Source organism: Anomalospiza imberbis, chromosome 22 (assembly GCF_031753505.1).
Source record: "Anomalospiza imberbis isolate Cuckoo-Finch-1a 21T00152 chromosome 22, ASM3175350v1, whole genome shotgun sequence".
Lineage (NCBI taxonomy): Eukaryota > Metazoa > Chordata > Aves > Passeriformes > Viduidae > Anomalospiza > Anomalospiza imberbis.
In genome coordinates this window covers 7566766-7589173 of record NC_089702.1, presented here as the reverse complement: position 1 = coordinate 7589173, position 22408 = coordinate 7566766, and the positions used below count along the sequence as shown (strand labels likewise).

Sequence of the window (22408 nt, the reverse complement as noted above, 5' to 3'; positions counted from 1 at the left end):
TTTATTAGAAACGTATAAATAAAGATAAATAAGGGAACGTCGCACATCATAAATAAACCCCTCGGAGAGGGGCAATAAATAGGGGGGGCGGTGTCCGGGGGCGCTCAGCGGGCGCTGTGGTTGAAGACGCGGCTCATGACGGCGGCGAAGGAGCGGAGCCGCTTCAGCGCCAGGTGCCGCTGGAGCGGCTGCTCCCAGACCTTGGTGGGAGCCAGGGGGTACCGGGGGGGTCGGCCGTGCCCGTCCTGCGGGGACAGCGCGGTCAGGGCGGGGCTGAGAGGCGCCTGGGTGCCCGGCGCGGCGGGGATGGGCTCCCCCGGGCTCCCTGCAAGCCCCCGGTTCCTGACCTGGACGTGGCGCAGCAGCTGCTCCATCGTGGTCTCCAGCTGGGGCTGGGGCTGGTCCCGGAAGATGTCGGAGCCCAGCAGGTCCCGGTAGTGCTGGAGCGCCTGGCGGATCCGGTGCAGGCAGCGCTGCGGGGAGCGGCGGGGGTGAGATGGGGGTCCGGGACTCTGCCGGGACAACCCCACACCCACACCGGGACCCCCGGGCACTCGTGGAAACCACAGGCGCATCCCTCGGCATCGCTGGGACCCCTCTGAGACGCATCCTTGGCACCCCCAGGTGCCTCCCTCAGCCTTTCTGGGACCCCCGGGACCCCTGAGTGCATTCCCCAGCATCCCTGGGTCCCCTCTGGGACCCCCAGGCACATCCTCAGCATCCCTGGGAACTCCGGGCACATTCCACACCATCCCCGGGCACCCTTGGAACCCCAGAGCATCCCTTGGACCCCCCGGACACATCCGGGAACCCCAAAGCACACCCCCGTAGCACTCCAGGTGTATCCCCTAGGACATTTTGGGGACCCCCCCGGCTACATCCTTGGGACCTCCTGGAGACCCCCAGAGCATCCCCGGACACCCCGGGACCCCCCAGGCACCCTCAGCGACATCCCCGAGCACCCCTGGGATGCCCCAAGCGAACCCCCAGCATCCCTGGGGCCCTCCCCCGAGCCCCGCAGCCCCCTCGGTGACCCCGGCTGCCCCCCGGGCCCCCGCAGCCCCCGGTACCGTGTGGTTGCTCTCCAGCGTCAGGGGGTCGCAGGCGTCGCTGCAGCGGATCCGGGGGGGCCAATTTTGGGGGTTCCTCCTCCAGCAGCTGCATCCCCTCCTGGAGCAGCGATCGGTGCGGTCCACACGCGCCCGGTACCCCCGGGGGGACACCGAACTCCCGGTCCCACCCCCTCCGCGATGGCCCCGCACCTCCCGGTGCTTCCCGCTACCCCGGTGCCCCGGCCGAGCCCCCCGGTGCTTCCTGAGCCCCCGGAACCCCCGGCCAAGCCCCCCGGTGCTTCCCGAGCCCCCGATGCCCCGGCCGAGCCCCCCGGTGCTTCCCGAGCCCCACGGTACTTCCCGAGCCCCCCGATCCCCCTGGCCGAGTCCCGGTGTCCCGGCCGAGCCCCCCGGTGCTTCCGGAGCCCCCCGCAACCCCGGCCAAGCCCCCGGTGCTTCCCGAGTCCCCCGCTGTCCTCGGCCGAGTCCACCGGTGCTTCCCAAGCCCCCCGGTGCCCCGAGCCGAGTCCCCGGTGCTTCCCGAGCCCCCGGAACCCCGGCCAAGCCCCCCGGTGCTTCCCGAGCCCCCGATGCCCCGGCCGAGCCCCCCGGTGCTTCCCGAGCCCCACGGTACTTCCCGAGCCCCCCGATCCCCCTGGCCGAGTCCCGGTGTCCCGGCCGAGCCCCCCGGTGCTTCCGGAGCCCCCCGCAACCCCGGCCAAGCCCCCGGTGCTTCCCGAGTCCCCCGCTGTCCTCGGCCGATCCCACCGGTGCTTCCCAAGCCCCCCGGTGCCCCGAGCCGAGTCCCCGGTGCTTCCCGAGCCCCCGGAACCCCGGCCAAGCCCCCCGGTGCTTCCCAAGACCCCGGTGCCCCCGGCCGAGTCCCCGGTGCTTCCCGAGCCCCCCGGTGTCGCCGCCGAGCCCCCCGCTCTCACCAGCACCGGGTGCGGCTCTCTGACGGTCCCCAGCAGCCGCGACAGCTCCCGGGACAGGACCCCTGCAGGCGGCCCAGTCCGGGCGGCGGAGCGGGGCCGGCGCCGGTGCGGCGGGAGGCGGCGGCAGCAGAGCGAGGAGCAGCCAGAGGCAGAGGCGGCGGAGCGGAGCCATCGGAGCTCGGTCTGTGCCGCCACCGGCGCCGCCACCGGGCTCTTATGGGGCGGCGGCAGGTGGGGAATCCCGGGGCAGGTGGCTCCCGCCCCTGCGACATCGCCGCCGCCTCCCCTCGAAAGCAGAACCGATACCGGGCCGGGGTCCCCGCGCTGCGCCCCGCCGCACCGGGACGGGACGGGACGGGACGGGACAGGCAGGAAAACCCGGGGCAGTTCCTGGCGGGATGGGAGGCACCGGCACCGGCACCGGCACCGGCGCCGGGACGCCCCCTCGCTCCACCTGGGCCGCCCCGGCGGGCGCACCGGGGAGCCCGCGGCGGCGTCACGGCGGTGGAGCCCCGGGTGCCGCGGTGTCCGAGCCGGTGCTCCCGGCTGTCCCCTCGCTGTCCCCTCGGTGCCGGGCCGGACCACCGGGCCGTGCCGCAATCTCGGCGGCCCCGACGGGGCGGCTCCGGCGCTTCCCGCTCCGCCCGCCGGGGCTGCCCCCGGCCTTCCCCGGCACCGGGCGCGCCGCGGGCACCGGGGCTGGGGCGGGGACACTGCCCGGAGCTTCGGGACACTTGGGGACCTCGTGAGGCACTGAGGGACCCCGGGAGGTGCTGGAGGACACCGGGGACGGCGTGGAACAGGGTGGGACACCGAGGGACGTTGAGGGACACTGAGGGAAACTGAGGCACATTGAGGGACACTGAGGGAAACTGAGGCACACTGAGGGACACTGAGGGACCCCGTGGGACACTGGATGACAGTGAGGGGACACCGGGGGACACCGAGGGACACCGGGGGACACTGGGGGACACTGAGGGACATTGAGGGACCCCATGGGACACTGAGGGACATTGAGGGACATTGAGGGACCCCATGGGACACTGAGGGACATTGAGGGACATTGAGGGACATTGAGGGACCCTCAGGGACATTGAGGGACATTGAGGGACCCCATGGGACACTGGGGGACACTGAGGGACATTGAGGGACCCCATGGGACACTGAGGGACATTGAGGGACATTGAGGGACATTGAGGGACCCTCAGGGACATTGAGGGACATTGAGGGACCCCATGGGACACTGAGGGACATTGAGGGACATTGAGGGACACTTTGGGGTCCCCAAGGGACACTGAGGGACCCTGGGGGACACTCAGGGACACCGTGGGACATTTAGGACACTGAGGGACACCAGAGGACCCTCAGGGACACTGAGGGACCCCATGGGACACCGAGGGACACTGGGGGACACTGAAGGATATTTGGGATGCCAAGGGACACTGAGGGACCCCGTGGGACGCTGAGGGACATTTGGGGACACTTTGGGATGCCGTGGGGTGCCAGGGGACCCCGCGGGACACCGAGGGACATTATGGGATGCCAGAGGACAGCGGGGGACACTGAAGGGCATCTGGGGACACTTTGGGGACCCCACGGGGTGCCCGGGACAGCGGTGGGACCCCGTGGGACATCGCGGGACCCCAGCGCACGCTGTGGAGGAATGCCAAGGGACCGCGCGCGACACCGTGGGACACCGTGGGACACCTGGGTCCCCCGAGGGCTGCCAGACACCCGCGGGCACCGTGGGATGCCCCGGGTTGCTCCGTGACACACCGTAGGCTCTCGTAGGTGACCGGGCACGCTGCGTGACACCCTTGGGACCTCACAAGCCGCACGACTCGGCAGCGCCCGGGGGTCCGAGAGGTGCCCGGGGGTCCGAGAGGTGCCCGGGGGTCCCGGGACTCCACCCGGGGCTCCCCCCGCCGCGAACCAGCCGCTCGCAGCCTTTTTGTCCCGTGCGCCGCCCCGTCCCGCCGCACCGCTTAGTCCCGCCCCCCTCGGGCGCTGATTGGTCGGCGCCCGGCGCTCGGCGCTGCCATTGGTCGGCGGCCCGGGGCGGGCCCGGTTTACCGGGCAGCGGGCGCGGTTGCCGTAGCGACGGCGGGAGCGGCCCCGGCCCCGGCCCGGCCGCGGCGGCGCAGCGGGACGAGCCCGGGAGCGCGGCCCCGGCGCGGTTCTGCCCGCGGCGGCTCGGTAAGGGCGCGCGCGGCGGGCTGCGGGTGGCGGCTCCGGGCTCGCCGAGCGCGGCCGCTCGGGCCGGGCCCCGCCGTGCCCCGCCCGACCCCGCCTGGCACTGCGGCCGCTGATACCGCCGATCCCGCCGGCGCGTTCGGTGTGGGCCCGCGGTGATAAAGGCGGCGGGTGCGGAGCTGGCCCGAAGCCCCGGGGGTGGGGCGGGGCGGGGCCCGGTTTGGCTCCCCGGTGCCGTGGGACACTGTCCGGTGCCTTGGGACACCGCCCGCTTCCTCTGGAGGTTGCTCCGTGCTCTGGCACCGCTGGCCGGTATCCCCGGGAGGCTGCCTGGCGCCTTGGGGTGCTGCCCGGTTACCCCGGATACTGCCCGGTGCCCAGGGCCCAGCCCAGCCCCTTGTCCCGGCCGTGCCAGGCTCTGATGCCACCCCGGGGCAGGGATTTTACATGCCGGGCCCTGCCGTGCCTGCCCCTCACCCCGGAGATGCCAGCTGCCGTTCCCGTGCCATCGCCGGTTCCAGGAGCCCGGGGTGTCCCGGGCACCCCGCGGGGTCCGCAGAGTGTCCCCAGATGCCCTTCGGTGTCCCCCGCTGGCCGCTGGCATCCCTCGGTGTCCCAAATGTCCCTCGGTGTCCCTCAGTGTCCCTGAGGGTCCCTCAGTGTCCCTTGGTGTCCCTCGGTGTCCCTTGGTGTCCCTCAGTGTCCCTGAGGGTCCCTCAGTGTCCCTGAGGGTCCCTCGGTGTCCCTCAGTTTCCCTCAGTGTCCCTGAGGGTCCCTCAGTGTCCCAAATGTCCCATGGTGTCCCTCGGTGTCCCTGAGGGTCCCTCAGTTTCCCTCGGTGTCCCTTGGTGTCCCTCAGTGTCCCTTAGTGTCCCAAATGTCCCATGGTGTCCCATGGTGTCCCTCGGTGTCCCTCGGTGTCCCTCAGTTTCCCTCAGTGTCCCAAATGTCCCTCGGTGTCCCTCAGTGTCCCACAGTATCCCTCGGTGTCCCTCAGTGTCCCACAGTATCCCTCGGTGTCCCTCAGTGTCCCTCGGTGTCCCAAATGTCCCTCAGTGTCCCTCAGTGTCCCTCGGTGTCCCAAATGTCCCTCAGTGTCCCTCGGTGTCCCTCGGTGTCCCTCAGTGTCCCAAATGTCCCACGGTGTCCCTTGGTGTTCCTCGGTGTCCCTCAGTGTCCCTCAGTGTCCCAAATGTCCCTCGGTGTCCCTTGGTGTCCCACAGTGTCTCTCAGTGTCCCTGAGGATCCCCCAGTGTCCCTCAGTGTCCCAAATGTCCCTCAGTGTCCCTGAGGGTCCCTCGGTGTCCCTGAGGGTCCCTCAGTTTCCCTCAGTGTCCCAAATGTCCCTCAGTGTCCCTCAGTGTCCCTCAGTGTCCCACAGTATCCCTCGGTGTCCCTCAGTGTCCCTGAGGGTCCCTCAGTGTCCCAAATGTCCCTCAGTGTCCCTCGGTGTCCCTGAGGGTCCCTCAGTTTCCCTCGGTGTCCCTCGGTGTCCCTTGGTGTCCCTCAGTGTCCCTTAGTGTCCCAAATGTCCCATGGTGTCCCTCGGTGTCCCTCAGTTTCCCTCAGTGTCCCAAATGTCCCTCGGTGTCCCTCAGTTTCCCTCAGTGTCCCAAATGTCCCTCGGTGTCCCTCGGTGTCCCGAATGTCCCACGATGTCCCTCGGTGTCCCTGAGGGTCCCTCCGTTTCCCTCAGTGTCCCAAATGTCCCTCAGTGTCCCAAATGTCCCTCGGTGTCCCTGAGGGTCCCTCCATTTCCCTCAGTGTCCCAAATGTCCCTCAGTGTCCCTCCGTGTCCCTCGGTGTCCCCGGGTGTCCCTGAGCGGCCGCCCTGGTTCCTATCCCCGCTCCAGGGCCGGGATCCACCATGAACTTCGAGGGGCTCAACCCCTCCCTGGCCGAGTTCGCGCCTCCCCTGCACCCCGCGCTGGAGCCGGTGCTGGACCCGCACCTGAACCCCAACCTGGTGGAGCTGGACCCCGAGGGGGTGTCCCTGGAGGGGCTCCCGGTGCCCGACCCGGTGCACCTGATGGAGGGCATGTACAGCGAGCTGCACACGGCCGTCTCCGAGGTCGGCGTGCCCGTCTCCGTGGCCCACTTCGACCTGCACGAGGAGATGCTGTGGGTCGGCAACCACGGGGTACGCGGGGAGGCTCTGGAGAGGTTTTGGGGAGGTCTGGAGAGGTTTTGGGAAGATCTGGGGAGGTTTTGGGGAGGTCTGGAGAGGTTTTGGGGAGATCTGTGGAGGTTCTGGAGAGGTTTTGGGGAGCTATGGAGAGGTTTTGGGGACATATGGGGAGGTTCTGGAGAGGTTTTGGGGAGCTATGGAGAGGTTTTGGGAAGATCTGGGGAGGTTTGGGGAGGTCTGGAGAGGTTTTGGGAAGATCTGGAGAGGTTTGGGGAGGTCTGGAGAGGTTCTGGAGTGGTTTTGGGGAGGTCTGGAGAGGTTTTGGGAGGTCTGGAGAGGTTCTGGAGAGGTTTTGGGGAGGTCTGGAGAGGTTTTGGGAAGATCTGGGGAGGTTTTGGGGAGGTCTGGAGAGGTTTTGGGAAGATCTGGAGAGGTTTGGGGAGGTCTGGAGAGGTTCTAGAGAGGTTTTGGGGAGGTCTGGAGAGGTTTTGGGGAGGTCTGGGGAGGTTCTGGAGAGGTTTTGGGAAGGTCTGGAGAGGTTTTGGGAAGATCTGGGGAGGTTTTGGGGAGGTCTGGAGTGGTTTTGGGGAGCTATGGAGAGGTTTTGGGGACATCTGGGGAGGTTCTGGAGAGGTTTTGGGGAGGTCTGGGGAGGTTTTGGGGAGGTCTGGGGAGGTTATGGAGAGGTTTTGGGGAGGGTCTGGAGAGGTTTTGGGGAGGTCTGGGGAGGTTTTGGGGAGGTTCTGGGGAGCTCTGGAGAGGTATTGGGGAGCTCTGGAGAGGTTTTGGGAAGATCTGGAGAGGTTTTGGGGAGCTATGGAGAGGTTTTGGGGAGCTATGGAGAGGTTTTGGGGACATCTGGGGAGGTTCTGGGGAGGTTTTGGGGAGCTCTGGAGAGGTTCTGGGAAGATATGGGGAGGTTTTGGGGAGGTCTGGGGAGTTTCTGGAGAGGTTTTGGGGAGCTATGGAGAGGTTTTGGGGAGGTCTGGAGAGGTTTTGGGGAGATCTGGGGAGGTTCTGGAGAGGTTTTGGGGAACTATGGAGAGGTTTTGGGGACATCTGGGGAGGATATGAGAGGTTTTGGGGAGCTCTGGAGAGGTTTTGGGAAGATCTGGAGAGGTTTTGGGGAGGTCTGGAGAGGTTTTGGGGACATCTGGGGAGGTTCTGGAGAGGTTTTGGGGAGCTATGGAGAGGTTTTGGGGAGGTCTGGAGAGGTTTTGGGGAGCTATGGAGAGGTTTTGGGGATGTCTGGAGAGGTTTTGGGAGGTTCTGGAGAGGTTTTGGGAAGGTTGGAGAGGTTTTGGGAGCTCTGGAGGGGTTTTGGGAAGCCCTAGAGAGGTTTGGGAAAGGTTTTGGGAAGGTCTGGAGAGGTTTTGGGAAGGTTTTGGGAAGGTCTGGAGAGGTTTTGGGAAGATCTGAGGAGGTTCTGGGGAGGTTTTGGGGAGCTCTAGGGAAGTTTTGGGAAGGTGTGGAGAGGTTTTGGGGAGGTTGTGGGAGGTTTTGGGGAGCTTTCGAGGGGGTTTGGGGAGCTCTGGAGAGGTTTTGGGAAGGTCTGGAGAGGTTCTGGAGAGGTTTTGGAGAGCTCTAGGGAAGTTTTGGGAAGGTCTGGAGAGGTTTTGGGGAGGATATGGGAGGTTTTGGGATGTTCTGGGAAGGTTTTGGGAAAATCTGGGAAGGTTTTGGGAAGGTTTAGTGGAGCTCTGGAGAGGTTTTGGAAAGGTTTCGGGAGGCTCTGGGAAGGTTTTGGGAAGCTCTGGTGGGGATTTCGGGAAGCTCTGGGAAGGTTTTGGGGTTTGGTGGAGTCGTGGGATGGAAAGGGAGAGGAAAACTCATCCAGTGATGCCTGGAGAGGTTCCCTAGAACAGAGGCTAGCCAGAGTTGAAGGATAAATGAAATTATTTATTGAAAAGCCTTCAAAGGTGCACCTTGGGCAGTGCAGGAGCTCGCAGAGCCTACACCCAGGTGGGATGAAAACCCACAAGATTTTCAGCCAGATAAAAAGTTTGGTCTATTTGCATATCAGAGTTTAATTGTCCAGTTACACCTTCAGGTAATTCCCCCCAGTTTGCTCCCCCCAATTATTATTTTTTTTTTTTTTTGCATTTTTCAGGGCCTGAGACAGTCAGGTGTCCTTGAGTTTCAGGCCTAGAGAGGAACAGTTTTGTCTGAATAAAAAAGCAGCTGACAGGCTGTGGAGTTTTAGAGTTACACCCTAAAGCAGTCACTGAGCTGGAAAATAAAAAACTCAAACTTAAGTTTGAGTTAAAACTCAAAATTAAAACATCACCTGTTCCACCACTCTGCCATGGCCTCCCACCAGCCCAACCTGCTCCATCCAACCTGGCCTCGGGCACTTCCAAGGATTGGGAATCCTCTGGGAAATCCATTCCAGCACCTCAGAGGGAGGGGTTGCTTCCCAAAATCCTGTCTAAGCCCACCTTGTGTCACTGTGGAGCCGTTCTCCCCTGTCCTGGTGCTCCTTGCTGATGTCCCAAGTCCATCTCCAGTTCTCTTGGAGCCCCTTTAGCCACTGGAAGGACTCCAAAGTCTCCACACTCATCCCATTCCTTGTCCTTCCACTATGCCAGGGTGCTCCCAGCCCTGTCCAACCTGGCCCTGGACACTTCCAGGGGCAACCACAGCTTCTCTGGGAGATCCATTCCAACACCTCACCATCCTCCCAGGGAGGAATTTCACCCCTCTAGCCCATCTGAATCTCCTCTTTTGGTTTAAAACCTTTCCCCTTTGATCTGTCCTTGTAAATTCTCAGAGCACAAACCTCTCACTGCTTCCCCTATCACTGCTGTGGGGTCGTGTTGGGATTTTTTATTTATCCAGGGAAAAGCCTGAGATGCCTTCCCTAGTTTGGAGCACCCAGGAGTGCCAGGAATGTCCCCATAACCTGGAAAATCCGGGATCTGGCAGAGCACGAAGCGAGGCTCAGCTGTGTCACACCCACTGGGACATGGGTGGGGTTGTGACATCCCTGTCCCCTCTGCTTTCAGGGCACAGGGGACGTGTTGGGACTTTTTATATGTGTCTTCTGCATCCAGGGAAAAGCCTGAGCTGCTTCCCTGGTTTGGAGCACCCAGGAGTGCCAGGAATGTCCCCCATAACCTGGAAAAGCCTAACCCATAACCTGGGGTTTGGGGGTTAATGGGTTATGGGGTTAAGAGGGTTATGGGGTTATGGGTTATGGGAAAACCCCCCATAACCTGGATCTGGCAGAGGACAAAGTGAGGCTCGGCTGTGTCACACCCACTGGGACACGGGTGGGGTTGTGACATCCCTGTCCCCTCTGCTTTCAGGGCGCAGGGGACGTGTTGGGACTTTTTATTTATCCAGGGAAAAGCCTGAGCTGCTTCCCTGGTTTGGAGCACCCAGGAGTGCCAGGAATGTCCCCATAACCTGGAAAATCCGGGATCTGGCAGAGGACGAAGCGAGGCTCGGCTGTGTCACACCCACTGGGAGATGGGGTTGTGACATCCCTGTCCCCTCTGCTTTCAGGGCCACGCCACCTCCTTCTTCGGGCCCACGCTGGAGCGCTACTCCTCCTTCCAGGTGAACAGCAGCGACGACATCCGCCAGATCCAGAGCCTGGAGAACGGCGTCCTCTTCCTCACCAAAACCAACCTCAAGTACCTGTCCCGGGGCGGCCTCATCATTTTCGACTACCTGTGAGTGTTCCTGGCCCCTCCAGCCCTTCCCTGATCCCTCCAGGGGCCAGGCAGGGTGTCAGGGGTGTCAGGGATCTCAGGGATGTCAGGGGTCTCAAGGGTCTCAGGGGTCTCTAGGATGTCAGGGGTCTCAGGGGTGTCGGGAGTCTCTGGAGTGTCAGGTCTCAGGGGTCTCAGGGCTGTCAGGGTCTCAGGGCTGTCAGGGTCTCTGGGGTCTCAGGGGTCTCTGGGGTCTCAGGGGTCTCAGGGTGTCCTGCCTGTCCCCAGCATGGATGAATCTGAGGACATGCACAGCCTCCTGCTGACGGACAACAACACCCTGCTGGTGGCCGGGCTGCAGAACCACGTCCTGGAGATGGACCTCAACACCGTCCAGGAGACGCAGAAGGTGTGGCAGGGCCAGGGGCTCCTCCCTGGAGCTTGGCTCTGGGATTTTTCCCTGCTCATCCCTGCTCTTCCCTGCTCTCATCCCTGCTCTTCCCTGCTCATCTCTGCTTTCTTCCCTGCTCTTCCTTGCTGTTCCCTGCTCTTCCCTGCTCTCATCCCTGCCCATCCCTGCTCTTCCCTGCTCTCATCCCTGCCCATCCCTGCTCTCATCCCTGCTCTTCCCTGCTCATCTCTGCTTTCTTCCCTGCTCTTCCTTGCTGTTCCCTACTCTTCCCTGCTCTCATCCCTGCTCTTCCCTGCTCTTCCCTGCTCTTCCCTGCTCATCTCTGCTTTCTTCCCTGCTCTTCCTTGCTGTTCCCTACTCTTCCCTGCTCTCATCCCTGCCCATCCCTGCCCATCCCTGCTCTTCCCTGCTCTCATCCCTGCTCTTCCCTGCTCTTCCCTGCTCTTCCTGCTCATCTCTGCTTTCTTCCCTGCTCTTCCCTGCTCTTCCTTGCTGTTCCCTGCTCTCATCCCTGCCCATCCCTGCCCATCCCTGCTCTTCCCTGCTCTTCCCTGCTCTTCCCCACTCTCATCCCTGCTCTCATCCCTGCTCTCATCCCTGCTCTTCCCTGCTCTTCCCTGCTCATCCCTGCCCATCCCTGCTCTTCCCTGCTCTTCCCTACTCTTCCCTGCTCATCCCTGCTCATCCCTGCTCTTCTCTGCTCATCCCTGCTCTTCCCACCTCTCTCCCAGTACACCGTGGAGGTGCCCGGCATCACCATCATGAGGCAATCCAACCGCTTCTTCTTCTGCGGGCACACCTCGGGCAAGGTAACGCCTGTGCAGGGGAGGAAATCCCAGAATTTGGGCTCTCCCCAGAGCTCCAGAGGCTGGGTGCCCACAGCCAGGACGTCCCCTCGCAGGTGTCCCTGCGTGACCTGCGCACCTTCGTGGTGGAGCACGAGTTCGACGCCCACTCCGGGAGCTTGTCGGACTTTGACGTGCACGGCAACCTGCTGGTGACCTGTGGCTTCTCCAGCCGCATGAACGGCCTGGCCTGCGACCGCTTCCTCAAGGTCTACGACCTGCGCATGATGAGGGCCACCACCCCCCTGCAGGTCCACATCGACCCCTTCTTCCTCCGCTTCATCCCCACCTACACCTCCCGCCTGGCCATCATCTCCCAGACAGGTGCGGGGAGCTCCGGTCACGCTGTGGGTGACACTTCTGTCGAGGTTTAAAAATTCTCTACGAATCCATTTGCCACATGTGGGGATGGTCCTGGTGTCCCCACGCTCAGGGTTGGGTCCTGTGGGATTCAGGCTGGAGCAGAGGAGGATGAGGGGAGAGCTCACAACTTCCTCACTTTGCTCTCTGGGACGGTGACAGGACCTGAGGGAATTGCTGGAGCTGTGTCAGAAGGGGTTTAGATGGGATTTTGGGAAAAGGTTCTTCCTCCAGAGGGTGGTTGGGCACTGAACAGGCTCTTGGTCATGGTCCCAAGGCTGCCAGAGCTCCAGGAGCGTTTGGGCAATGTTCTCAGGCACAGGGTGGGATTTTGGAGTGTTCTGTGCAAGGACAGGAGTTGGACTTTCATCCTTTTGGGTCTCTTGCAGCTCAGAGTATTCCGTGAATCCAGAGACCAGAGAGTGTTTGGACAATGCTCTCAAGTCCTTAACGCTCTCAGGTGTTGGGATTTGGGGATTTGAGGAACTTTTGGGTGGACAGGAGTTGGACTTCAACCCTTGTGGGTTTCTTTCAGCTGAGGATATTTCATAATTCCAGAGGCCAGGGAGTGTTTGGACACCGCTCTCAGGTGTTGGGATTTGGGGATTTGAGGAACTTTTGGGCTTGTCCTTTGCTGGGCTGGGAGTTGGACTCGATGATCCTTGTGAGTTCTTTTCAGCTCAGAATGAATGTAATAATTTGAGAGGTCAGGGAGTGTTTGGACAATGCTCTCAGGTGTTGGGATTTGGGGACTGGGGAGGTTTTGGGGTCCTGTGCTGGACCAGGAGTTGGACTCAATGATCCTTGTGAGTTTTTTTCAGCTCAGGATATTCCATAATTTGAGAGGTCAGGGAGTGTTTGGACAATGCTCTCAGGTGTTGGGATTTGGGGACTGGAGAAGTTTTGGGCTTGTCCTACTCAAGACCAGGAGCTGAACTTTGATCCTTGTGGGTCCCTTCCCACTCAGGACATTCCACAATGCTTGTCCAAGTGCTGCTATCCCACGGCCAGCCACTCCCAGTGGCGTGACACCTCTGTGCCACCACATCCTGACTCCCACCCACTCCCAGTGCCACATTGCCCCACTTTTCCCTGCCCCCAGGCCAGTGCCAGTTCTGCGAGCCCACCGGGCTGGCCAACCCCGCCGACATCTTCCACGTCAACACCGTGGGGCCGCTCATCATGACCTTCGACGTGTCGGCCAGCAAGCAGGCGCTGGCCTTCGGCGACTCCGAGGGCTGCGTCCACCTCTGGGCCGACTCCCCGGAGGTCACTTTCAACGCCTACTCCCGGGAAACCGACTTTGCCCTGCCCTGCATGGTGGACACGCTGCCACACCTGGACTGGAACCAGGACCTGGTGCCGCTGTCGCTGATCCCGGTGCCGCTGACCAGCGACACGCTGCTCTCCGACTGGCCGGCCGCCAACTCCGCCCCGGCGCCGCGGTAATTCCCTAATCCCTGGTGAAAGAACATGGGAAAGGCTGGCTCTGGAGAGTCCCTCTCTTTCCTCATGCCTGGAGTGGCTACCTAGAACAGAGGATAGAGGAAATTAAAAGCAGGTGTTTATTGAAGGCCTTCAGTAGGTGCACCTTGGGCAGTCAAAGCCTCCCAGAGGCTACACCCAAGACGTTGGTCATGAGTTTTTCACACTTTTATAACTTTGGTGCATTTACATATCAGGGGTTAGTCCTCCAATTACAGCCTCAGGTAATGGAGTTGTTTACTCCAATTACAGCCTCAGGTAATGGAGTTGTTTACTCCAATTACAGCCTCAGCTAGTGGAGTTATTTACTCCAAGTTTGCCCCCCTCAATTCACTGTTGTTTGCATCTCTGGGAGCTTGAGACAGTCAGGTGTCCTTGAGTTTCAGAGAGGAATTGTTTCATCTAAATAAAATGGGAGAACAGCAGGCTGTGGAGTTGTAGAGTTATACACTAAAGCAGTACAGGGTCTGAAAAATAGAAAAGCTAAATCCAAAGGCATCATTCCTGCTTGCCTGTGAAACACCAGGTGAGTTTCCTGCAGTGGAGGTGTGACTGGGCAGGTGTGAGGATGCTGGGACAAGGTCCAACCTCCCTCCCTCCCACTCCCAGTGGGATCCTGGCTCTGCTCTGCCCATGTGGGATCTCCTTTTCCCTCCTCCTACCCCCAACACCCTCCTTGCTCAGCACTGCTGCCCTGGTATGTCCCTCGTTGGGATGGGAAATGAACCTGGGGAAGGGGGGAATGCTCAGGACCACCCTCAGGGTGGGTCCCTGGGCACCCCCTGGGTAGGTGGGAGATGCTGCTCTGAGTCAGGGGGTGTTTCCAGGCGAGCCCCCCCGGTGGATCCCGAGATCCTGCGCACCATGAAGAAGGTGGGATTCATTGGCTACGCCCCAAACCCCAGGACCAAGCTCCGTAACCAGGTACGCACTCCCAGGAGGGGATTTTGGGAGGGGGGAGCTCTGCAGCCTGGGAGGGAATGGAGCTCTCTGCGTGCCGAGGGATCCCCGAGGTTTCAGGGATGGGGACAAGAGGTGGAATTCCCTTGGGATGGTGCAGGTGTAGTTTGGAGGTGGCAGCTTCTCCTGAGCAGAGAAAGGGATGGAGTTTTCCCAGTTCCATCCCTCCGTGGCTCTGGGCAGGGAAGGTCTGAGCTGTTGGGAGATTCATGGCACGTCCCTCACCCTTGGGAAAACACTGCCCTGTGCTTTCCCACAGTGACAAATCCCTGCGAGCAGGAAGGTGTGGAGGCCTCGTGCAGGTCCAGGGAGGGCCCCACTCCATTCTGGTGGATCCCTTTGCTCATTCAGGGAGGGAGGAAAGCCCGGGAGTTGCTTGTGGGGTTTCTCCCTGCCTCAGGGTTCAGCTGCTCACCCCTTCTCTCTCCTCGCTCGAAGATTCCTTATCGGTTAAAGGAGATGGACAACGAGTTTGACAACTTCAGCCAAGTCCCCGAGTCCCCGATCGGGCGTGAGGAGGAGCCACATCTCTACAGGGTGGCCAAGAAGTACAGGAAGGTGGTGGCCTTGGGGGGCTGCTCTGGGCACGGTGGGGAAAAGGCTCTGTGGGGAGCACCGGGGGTCCCACGGGGGTCCCGTGGCGCGGGGAGGTGTTTGTTTCACCTGTCACATCTCTGCTCAGGTCACCATCAAATACTCCAAGCTGGGGCTGGAGGATTTTGACTTCAAGCATTACAACAAGACTCTGTTTGCGGGGCTGGAGCCCCACATTCCCAACGCCTACTGCAACTGCATGATCCAGGTGGGAGCTGCCCCAGTCCCACCCAGACCCCCGTGGCCCCCCAGAGCCCCCCTGACCGCTGGCTCTCTTCCAGGTGCTGTATTTCCTGGAGCCAGTCCGCTGCCTGGTCCAGAACCACCTGTGCCAGAAGGAATTCTGCCTGGGCTGCGAGCTGGGCTTGCTCTTTCACATGCTGGACCTGTCCCGGGGAGACCCCTGCCAGGTCCGTGCTGGGCTGGGCTGCCCAGGAGGGTCATGGGGATGGCAGAGGAACGGGAGTGGTGCTGGGCAAGGCAGATGGAAACTCCTGTCACTTGACCTCGGTGACATTGCTCTTGCTCCATCCCCAGGGAAGCAACTTTCTGCGGGCTTTCCGCACGATCCCGGAGGCGTCGGCGCTGGGTTTGATCCTGGCAGACTCAGACGAGGCCACGGGGAAGGTGAACCTGGGGCGGCTGATTCAGAGCTGGAACCGTTTCATCCTGACTCAGCTGCACCAGGAAACCCAGGAGCAGGAGGGACCCCAGGCCTACCGGGGGGCTGGCAGCAGGTGAGGCCCTGGCATGGGGATGGGACAGGGAATGAGCCAGCTGGGGTGGGGCACTGCTCACCAGAGACCCCACCCATCCCTCGGGAAGTTTTCTTGCCACTCATGCCCTGAGGGACCCATGAGAACTGCAGCTCCCCTCATGTTTGAACCCCGTGCTGAACCTCTGCCCCGCTAAAACCTGTTTGGAGGCTTGAGGCTTTACAGCTGAGGGGCTTGGAAGGTTGGGACTGCTCAGATGGCTGATTCCCCGAAATCTGCTGGAATTTGGGAGCTGGCCCTGTGCAGCCTGAGCTGTGGGTCCCCAGCTTAGGGATCTCTGCTGATCCCAGTGCTGTTTTTTCCAGCAGCTTTGGCTCCTCGGGGGACTCTGTCATCGGGCAGCTGTTCAGCTGTGAGATGGAGAACTGCAGCATGTGCCGCTGTGGGAAGGAGACTGTCCGTGTGTCCTCCACGCTGCTCTTCACCCTCTCCTACCCCGACAGCACGGGTAACAGCAGGGCCCAGCCCCCTCAGCAGGGTGGGGTTTGTTATCCATGATTTTTCCAGCTGGAACACACCCACAGCCAGGAGCTGCCTCAGCTCCAGGGGTGGGTTTCCAACCAGCCGAGCTTTTGGCTTCAGAAAGACACTTTTGGGGCTTGACCTTCTGGCTGGTGGTTGCGAGGAAAACCCCAGAGGTTTGGCTGAGCTCAGCTGGTCAAGGTTTGTGTGTTGGGGAGGTGACGTTATTCTCCATTCTCCCTCCAGAAAAACCAGCCAAGGATTACGAGTTTGCTCAAATTTTAAAGCGCAGCATCTGCTTGGAGCAGAACACGCAAGCCTGGTGTGAGAACTGTGAGAAATACCAGCCCACGGTGAGCCTGGCATGGGGGGGACAGGCACGAGGGGCCGTGGGACACGGGCCTGAGGGGGGCAGTTTCTCCTTGAGTCACCGGGGAACCTCCTGAGCGGATGCCAGAGATTCGGTTCCTGGCCCGGCCGGCAGCCGTGGGGTATTTCCTGGGCTCTGTGAATTCCTCTCGCAGGGGCAAGGATTCAGCAGGGATAAACAACCCCCCAGGAGCTGCTGGAGCAGCTCTGTTGTCCTGGAAGTGCCCTCAGGACTGCAGGCCAAGGCATTGGCGGATGTCCCAAATCCTGCTCAGATGTCCCAAATCCAGCCCGGAGCCTCTCCAGGGCTCTCATTCCCATCTCCCTCTCTCCCCGCAGGTGCAGACCCGGAACATTCGCTGCCTGCCAGACGTGCTGGTCATTAACTGTGAGGTGAACAGCTCCAAGGAGGCAGATTTCTGGAAGACACAGGCTGAGGTGGGGGAGACACTCCGGGGCCGGTTGTCCCGGCACGCGGGGGTTGCGGTGCCCGGCCCCGCCGAGGTTTTCACTCTGCTCTCGCTGTCTCTGGCCTCTCTCCCTCCACCTGAGCCGTGCTCACAGAGGACCTGGTGCAGTTGGGTCATGCCTGGGGCATGGTCCGTGCCTTTGGAGTCGGAAAAGACAAGATCTCCTGGCGTGGCAGAGCTGAAGGGACTGCAGGAGTGACTTTGTCCTTCCCCTGCCCCCTCTGAGAGCAACAAGGCAGTGACCTTGGGACACTGGGTTTCCCTTGCTTTTTCCCTGTCACCAATTTTAATCTCCCTGTCTTTTCCCTGCTCCTGGCCTGGCTGTCACCCACGTGTCCCCAGGGCTGGCCTGTCACCGTGTGCTGACGCTTGCCTGTGTTTCGTTGCCAGTATTCCTTTCAGAAAGCCATGATGAAGAGAGGAGGCTTTGACATCACCAAGGGAAAGGAGATCTCTCTTGGAGAGTGGTAGGTGACTGTGCAGGAGGAATTTCTTCATGGAAAGAGTTTGGACCTGCCCAGGGAGGTGGCGGAGTCACCATCCCTTGAGGTGTCCAAGGAATGACTGGATGTGGCACTCTGGTCGGGGTGACAAGGTGGGGATTGGCCAGAGATTGGACTTGATGGCCTTGGAAAGCTTTTCCAACCTCAAGGATTCGGGGATTCTCTTCCTGGGGTGGCACCTCTGAGCAGTGACACCTCCTGGGTGATTCTCTGGGCTGTTTTCTCATGTAAATAATGTTAATTTGATAACCTGCCTGTCTGAGGCTGCACCACATCCCCTTTGTCACCCACCTCGTGCCCCTTTTGTAACTGACAAAAACCCCAAAACCACATTGGCTGAGCACCTCTCCCAGAGTCCTGCTCCAGGCAGCTCCAGCATCCCACAGAAATTTCAGGAATCAGCTGGGGAGCGGGTGGGTGGAAGTCCTGGCCTGGGTGACATCTCCCTCCAGCTCAGCTTTCCATGATTCCCCACGCAGGAAGGATCTGGGGAACCCCGACACGGGGCATTCGTATCCTTCCGTGGAGGAACTGAAGAACATTTGGATCCCTCACGCCATCAAGATGAGGTTGACCAAGAGCAAAGAGCTTGACGTGAGCAACTGGAGCGAGACTGATGAGGTAAAGTGACAGAATCACCGTGGGTGAAGTGACTGAATCACCGTGGGTGAAGTCACAGAGGCACGTGGGGCTGTGGGACCAAAGCTGCCTCAGAACCACTTTCTGCTGTGACATGATGAGGAGATAACTCAGGGGAGCACGGAAATGTCCGGGCTGGGTGGTTTGGGGGCTCGGACGTTCCCGGTTCCTCCCGCAGCTGAGCCCGACGGACGACCCTGAGTCCGTGTACATCTACGACCTCATGGCCACCGTTGTCCACATCCTGGATTCCCGCACCGGGGGCAGCCTGGTGGGCCACATCAAGGTGGGAGAGACCTACCACCAGCGGAAGGAGGTGAGACCCTGCGGGACCCCCACGGTACCCGGGAGCCCCCCCGAGAGGGATCTGTCATTCCCGGGTCTCTCAGCCAAGTGTGGAGGGTTTGGCTGAACGTGCCAAGAGCTGCTGGGGCCCCTCATGGGGAGGGAAGGGTTCTTCCCTCTTCCCACACCCACTCAGGCTGGTTCCTCCTGGCCACAGGCACGTTGCCAGCTTGTCCTTGTACTTCCAGGTAAGGGCAGGGACGTCATCTCCCTTCCCGAGGAAAGGGCTGGTCTGGGCAGTCCTGGTTTCTGCTGGAGATGCCCAAGGCAGGAATTCCCAGAGTGTGTCAAGGCTCCATCCCTGTCTCTTATCTCTTGCATCTCCCTGGAGTTTTGCTCAGGAGCTGGGCAGAGCCCGGAGCCCGTCCAGCCCAATCCTTTCTCGTCCTCTGTCACCACCCAGGGCAGCAGGGATTTCCCCACGGTGTCCCAGGAAGGGCGGGGGTTCCCACATGGCACCGTCACACCCTCCTTTCCCTGGTAACTGGGCAGAGGAGTCACTCTCTGGCCCGGGGGGGGCCCCTAAGGCTGTGCCTTTCCCCCCAGGGAGTCACACACCAGCAGTGGTACCTCTTCAACGACTTCCTCATCGAGCCCGTGGACAAGGTGAGCGCCGAGGTGACACCGTGGCCACCCCGTGGAGCCACCCGGGCTTCCCCTGACCGTCCCCCGTCCCCTGCAGTGCGAGGCTGTGCAGTTTGACATGAGCTGGAAGGTGCCAGCCATCCTCTACTACGCCCGGAGGAACCTCAACTCCAAGTACAACCTCGTCAGTGAGTGCCCGGCGTGGAAGTGGCGGCGGCGCCGGCGCCGCCGCGGCACCGCTGAGCTCCTTCCCCTTTCCCTGCACAGTCAAGAACCCCATCGAGGCCAGCGTCCTGCTGGCCGAGGCCTCGCTGGCCCGCAAGCAGCGCAAGTGCCACGCCACCTTCATCCCCCTCATGCTGAACGAGATGCCCCAGGCCGGGGACCTGGTGGGGCTGGACGCCGAGTTCGTCACGCTGAACGAGGTGGGGGAGCCCTGGGGCTGGGGACAGGGGGGACAGGGCACAGGGATGGCCCCTCTGGGGCTGTTGGTCGCCACGTGTCCCGTCCTTGGTGGCAGGAGGAGGCTGAGCTGCGCAGTGATGGCACCAAGTCCACCATCAAGCCCAGCCAGATGTCGGTGGCCCGGATCACCTGCGTGCGTGGGCAGGGCCCCAACGAGGGCGTCCCCTTCATCGATGACTACATCTCCACCCAGGAACAGGTATGGGGGCCCACCTGGCCTCACGCAGCTCCCCAGGCCCCCAGGAGGGACATGGGCCTGCTCTACAGGTGACAGTGACCTCACGTGGGCCCCTGTGTTCTCCGTGGTGACCTCACTTGGACACCTGGGTGTTCTCCATGGTGACATCACCTGGGCACCTGTGTTTTCCATGGTGACCTCATCTGGGTGCCTGTGTTCTCCATGGTGACCTCACTTGGGTGCCTGTGTTCTCCATGATGACCTCACCTGGCCACCTGGGTGCTCCCCATGAACTCCTCTGTCTTTTATGGTGACTATATCTGGACACCTTTGTGCTCCCCATGGACACCTGGCTGTTCTCCAGGGACTCCTTTGTCCCCTTTGGTGACCTTACCTGGACTCCTGTGTTCTCCATGGTGACCTCACTCGGGCACCCACCCACCTGGGTGCTGACCACGGACACCTGGGTGTTCCTCTGTGTCCTCTGTGGTGACCTCACCTGAACTCCCATGTCCTCACCTGGACACCTCTCCATGGTCACCTGGGGCTGTTGTCCTGCAGCACCAGCCCCCTCCCAGGGTGCTGAGAAGGGAATTGGGGAGGGGGCAGAGCCCCTGGGCCCTGCAGCCCCCTCCAGGTGCCCTGGTCTCCACAGGTGGTGGATTACCTGACCCAGTACTCTGGGATCAAGCCGGGAGACCTGGATGCCAAGATCTCCTCCAAACACCTGACCACCCTCAAATCCACTTACCTGAAGCTGCGTTTCCTCATCGACGTGGGCGTCAAGTTCGTGGGCCACGGGCTGCAGAAGGACTTCCGTGTCATCAACCTGATGGTGACAGCCTGACCCCCTCCCTGGCCACGGTGGGGGGCTGGGGTGGGGCTGGGAGGGGTCGGGCCGGGTCCCTGCCCCCCTGCCCCGGCAGCAGGACCCTGTCCCCTCCCCAGGTGCCCAAGGACCAGGTGATCGACACCGTGTACCTGTTCCACATCCCGAGGAAGAGGATGATCTCCCTGCGCTTCCTCGCCTGGTACTTCCTGGGTCGGTAACCGAGCTCTCGGATCCGGGAAGGGACGGAGCCCCCCGAGGGTCCCCGCGCTGAGCCAGGGGTGTCCCCGCAGACCTGAAGATCCAGGGGGAGACCCACGACAGCATCGAGGACGCGCGGACGGCGCTGCAGCTCTACCGCAAGTACCTGGAGCTGAGCCCGCAGGGCTCGGAGCCCGAGGAGTTCCGGAAGGTGCTCAAGGGGCTCTACGAGAAGGGCCGCAAGCTGGACTGGAAGGTGCCCGAGCCCGACAGCCAGAGCAGCCCCAAGCGTAAGATGCCACCACCGACCCCTCCCCGTGTCCCCTCTCACCCCGGGGTCCCTTCTCACCCCACCGTGTCCCTGCAGACGGGGCCGTGTTTCCCCCTGTCCCCTCTCGCCTCTGCCCCCGCGCTGTCCCCTCTCCCCCCTCCCGGTGTCCCCTCTCACCCCGGTGTCCCCGCTCCCCCGGTGTCCCCTCTCACCCCGGTGTCCCCTCTCCCTTCCTCGGTGTCCCCTCTCCCCCCGGTGTCCCCTCTCCCCTCTCCGTGTCCCCTCTCCCCCGGTGTCCCCTCTCCCTTCCTTGGTGTCCCCTCTCCCCCCTCCCGATGTCCCCTCTCCCCTCTCCGTGTCCCCTCTCACCCCGGTGTCCCCTCTCCCTCGGTGTCCCCTCTCACCCCGGTGTCTCCTCTCCCTTCCTCGGGGTCCCCTCTCCCCCTCGTGTCCCCTCTCCCCCGGTATCCCCTCTCCCCTCTCCGTGTCCCCTCTCCCCCAGTGTCCCCGCTCCCCCGGTGTCCCCTCTCCCTTCCTCGGTGTCCCCTCTGTCCCCTCTCCCCCCTCCCGGTGTCCCCTCTCCCTCGGTGTCCCCTCTCACCCCGGTGTCCCCTCTCACCCCCGTGTCCCCGCTCCCCCGGTGTCCCCTCTCCCCCCGGTGTCCCCTCTCCCCTCTCCGTGTCCCCTCTCCCCCAGTGTCCCCGCTCCCCCGGTGTCCCCTCTCCCTTCCTCGGTGTCCCCTCTCCCCTCTCCGTGTCCCCTCTCCCCCCTCCCGGTGTCCCCTCTCCCCTCTCCGTGTCCCCGCTCCCCCGGTGTCCCCTCTCACCCCGGTGTCCCCTCTCCCCTCTCCGTGTCCCCTCTCCCCCCGGTGTCCCTTCTCACCCCGGTGTCCCCACAGACGGGGCCGTGTTCCCCCCGGTGCTGGCCCTGTGACCGGAGCCCCCGCGAGGAGCAGCGCCGGGAGAGGCGGACACGCGTGGAACTGGAACCAGCAGCGGGGCCGGGGCTGTCCCCGACCCGCCCGACCCCCGCCCCGGGCCCGGCGCCCCGGGGCTCCCCTTTCCCTGCCGGTACCGGGAAGCACTGCCCTCCCCCGCCCCGCTCGCCCGCCGGACCGGGCGCCCTCATAAAGCAGCCCCGGACCCCCGTGCGAGCGTGTCCTTCTTGGCTCCGGGGGGCGGGACCGGCACCGGCACCGGGGGCACGGCAGGAGGGAGCCGGGCTCACCTCGCCACTGGCACCGGGGGCACGGCGGTGCCGGGACTGGGGCACGGCACGAAGGATCGGGGCTGGGACCGGGAGCGCGGCACGGAGGAACCGGACCGGGACCGGGACAGGACGGGAAGGTCCCGGATCGGGCACAGAGCAAGAAGCGGGGCTGGCACCGGGGACAGGGCAGGAATGGCCGGGACCGGGGGTGGGAGCAGGGACGTGGTGCAGCGGAGCCAGTCCGGGGCTGGCACCGGGGACACGGCAGGGACCAGATTCGGAACGGGACCAGCACCGGGACACGGCGGGACGCACCCGGACCCGGGCACAGACGAGGCTGGCACCGGGAGCACGGCAGGAAGGACCAAGGTTCGGGTTGGTGTTCAGACCGGGGGCACGGCGGGAGGGACCGGGACCGGACCGGGAGCACGGCGGGACGGACCTGGCCCAGGTTCGGTCCGGGGCTCAGACCGGGGGCACGGTGGG

The 22408-nt window shown here is 62.7% G+C and overlaps 2 protein-coding genes across 4 annotated transcripts; one reads left to right on the top strand and one right to left on the bottom strand.

Moving 5' to 3' along the window:
• Positions 1-80: 80 nt before the first annotated feature.
• On the bottom strand, positions 81-2420 carry IL23A (interleukin 23 subunit alpha). Its single transcript, XM_068212550.1, is given in 6 exon segments — positions 81-245; positions 348-473; positions 1071-1142; positions 1144-1170; positions 1988-2044; positions 2046-2420. Coding segments are annotated over 6 exon segments (537 nt in total). The 5' UTR covers positions 2160-2420; the 3' UTR covers positions 81-104.
• Positions 2421-6030: 3610 nt separating this feature from the next.
• PAN2 (poly(A) specific ribonuclease subunit PAN2) lies at positions 6031-21851 on the top strand. Of its 3 annotated transcripts, none has more exons than XM_068212540.1 (25): positions 6032-6320; positions 9816-9985; positions 10253-10373; positions 11108-11185; positions 11278-11545; positions 12684-13026; positions 13894-13990; positions 14465-14584; positions 14709-14828; positions 14902-15030; positions 15158-15357; positions 15702-15844; positions 16105-16211; positions 16567-16665; positions 17088-17164; positions 17680-17821; positions 18018-18155; positions 18731-18790; positions 18867-18957; positions 19037-19194; positions 19290-19433; positions 20068-20247; positions 20361-20454; positions 20535-20732; positions 21612-21851. In XM_068212540.1, the coding sequence occupies exons 1-25, from the start codon at positions 6048-6050 to the stop codon at positions 21644-21646; spliced, it is 3585 nt and encodes a 1194-aa protein (XP_068068641.1). In that variant the 5' UTR covers positions 6032-6047; the 3' UTR covers positions 21647-21851. The 3 variants fall into 3 exon arrangements, with proteins under 3 accessions (XP_068068643.1, XP_068068641.1, XP_068068642.1); XM_068212541.1 differs by having other exon boundaries at positions 15705-15844; positions 21612-21850; XM_068212542.1 differs by lacking the exons at positions 20535-20732; positions 21612-21851 and having other exon boundaries at positions 6031-6320; positions 20068-20276.
• Positions 21852-22408: the final 557 nt, after the last annotated feature.

Coding starts and splice junctions, on each gene's coding strand:
- PAN2 (XM_068212540.1), top strand. CDS start 6,048: ATGAACTTCGAGGGGCTCAACCCCTCCCTGGCCGAGTTCGCGCCTCCC. Junction 9,986..10,252: donor CTCATCATTTTCGACTACCT/GTGAGTGTTCCT, acceptor GCCTGTCCCCAG/CATGGATGAATCTGAGGACA. Junction 15,358..15,701: donor TACCGGGGGGCTGGCAGCAG/GTGAGGCCCTGG, acceptor TGTTTTTTCCAG/CAGCTTTGGCTCCTCGGGGG.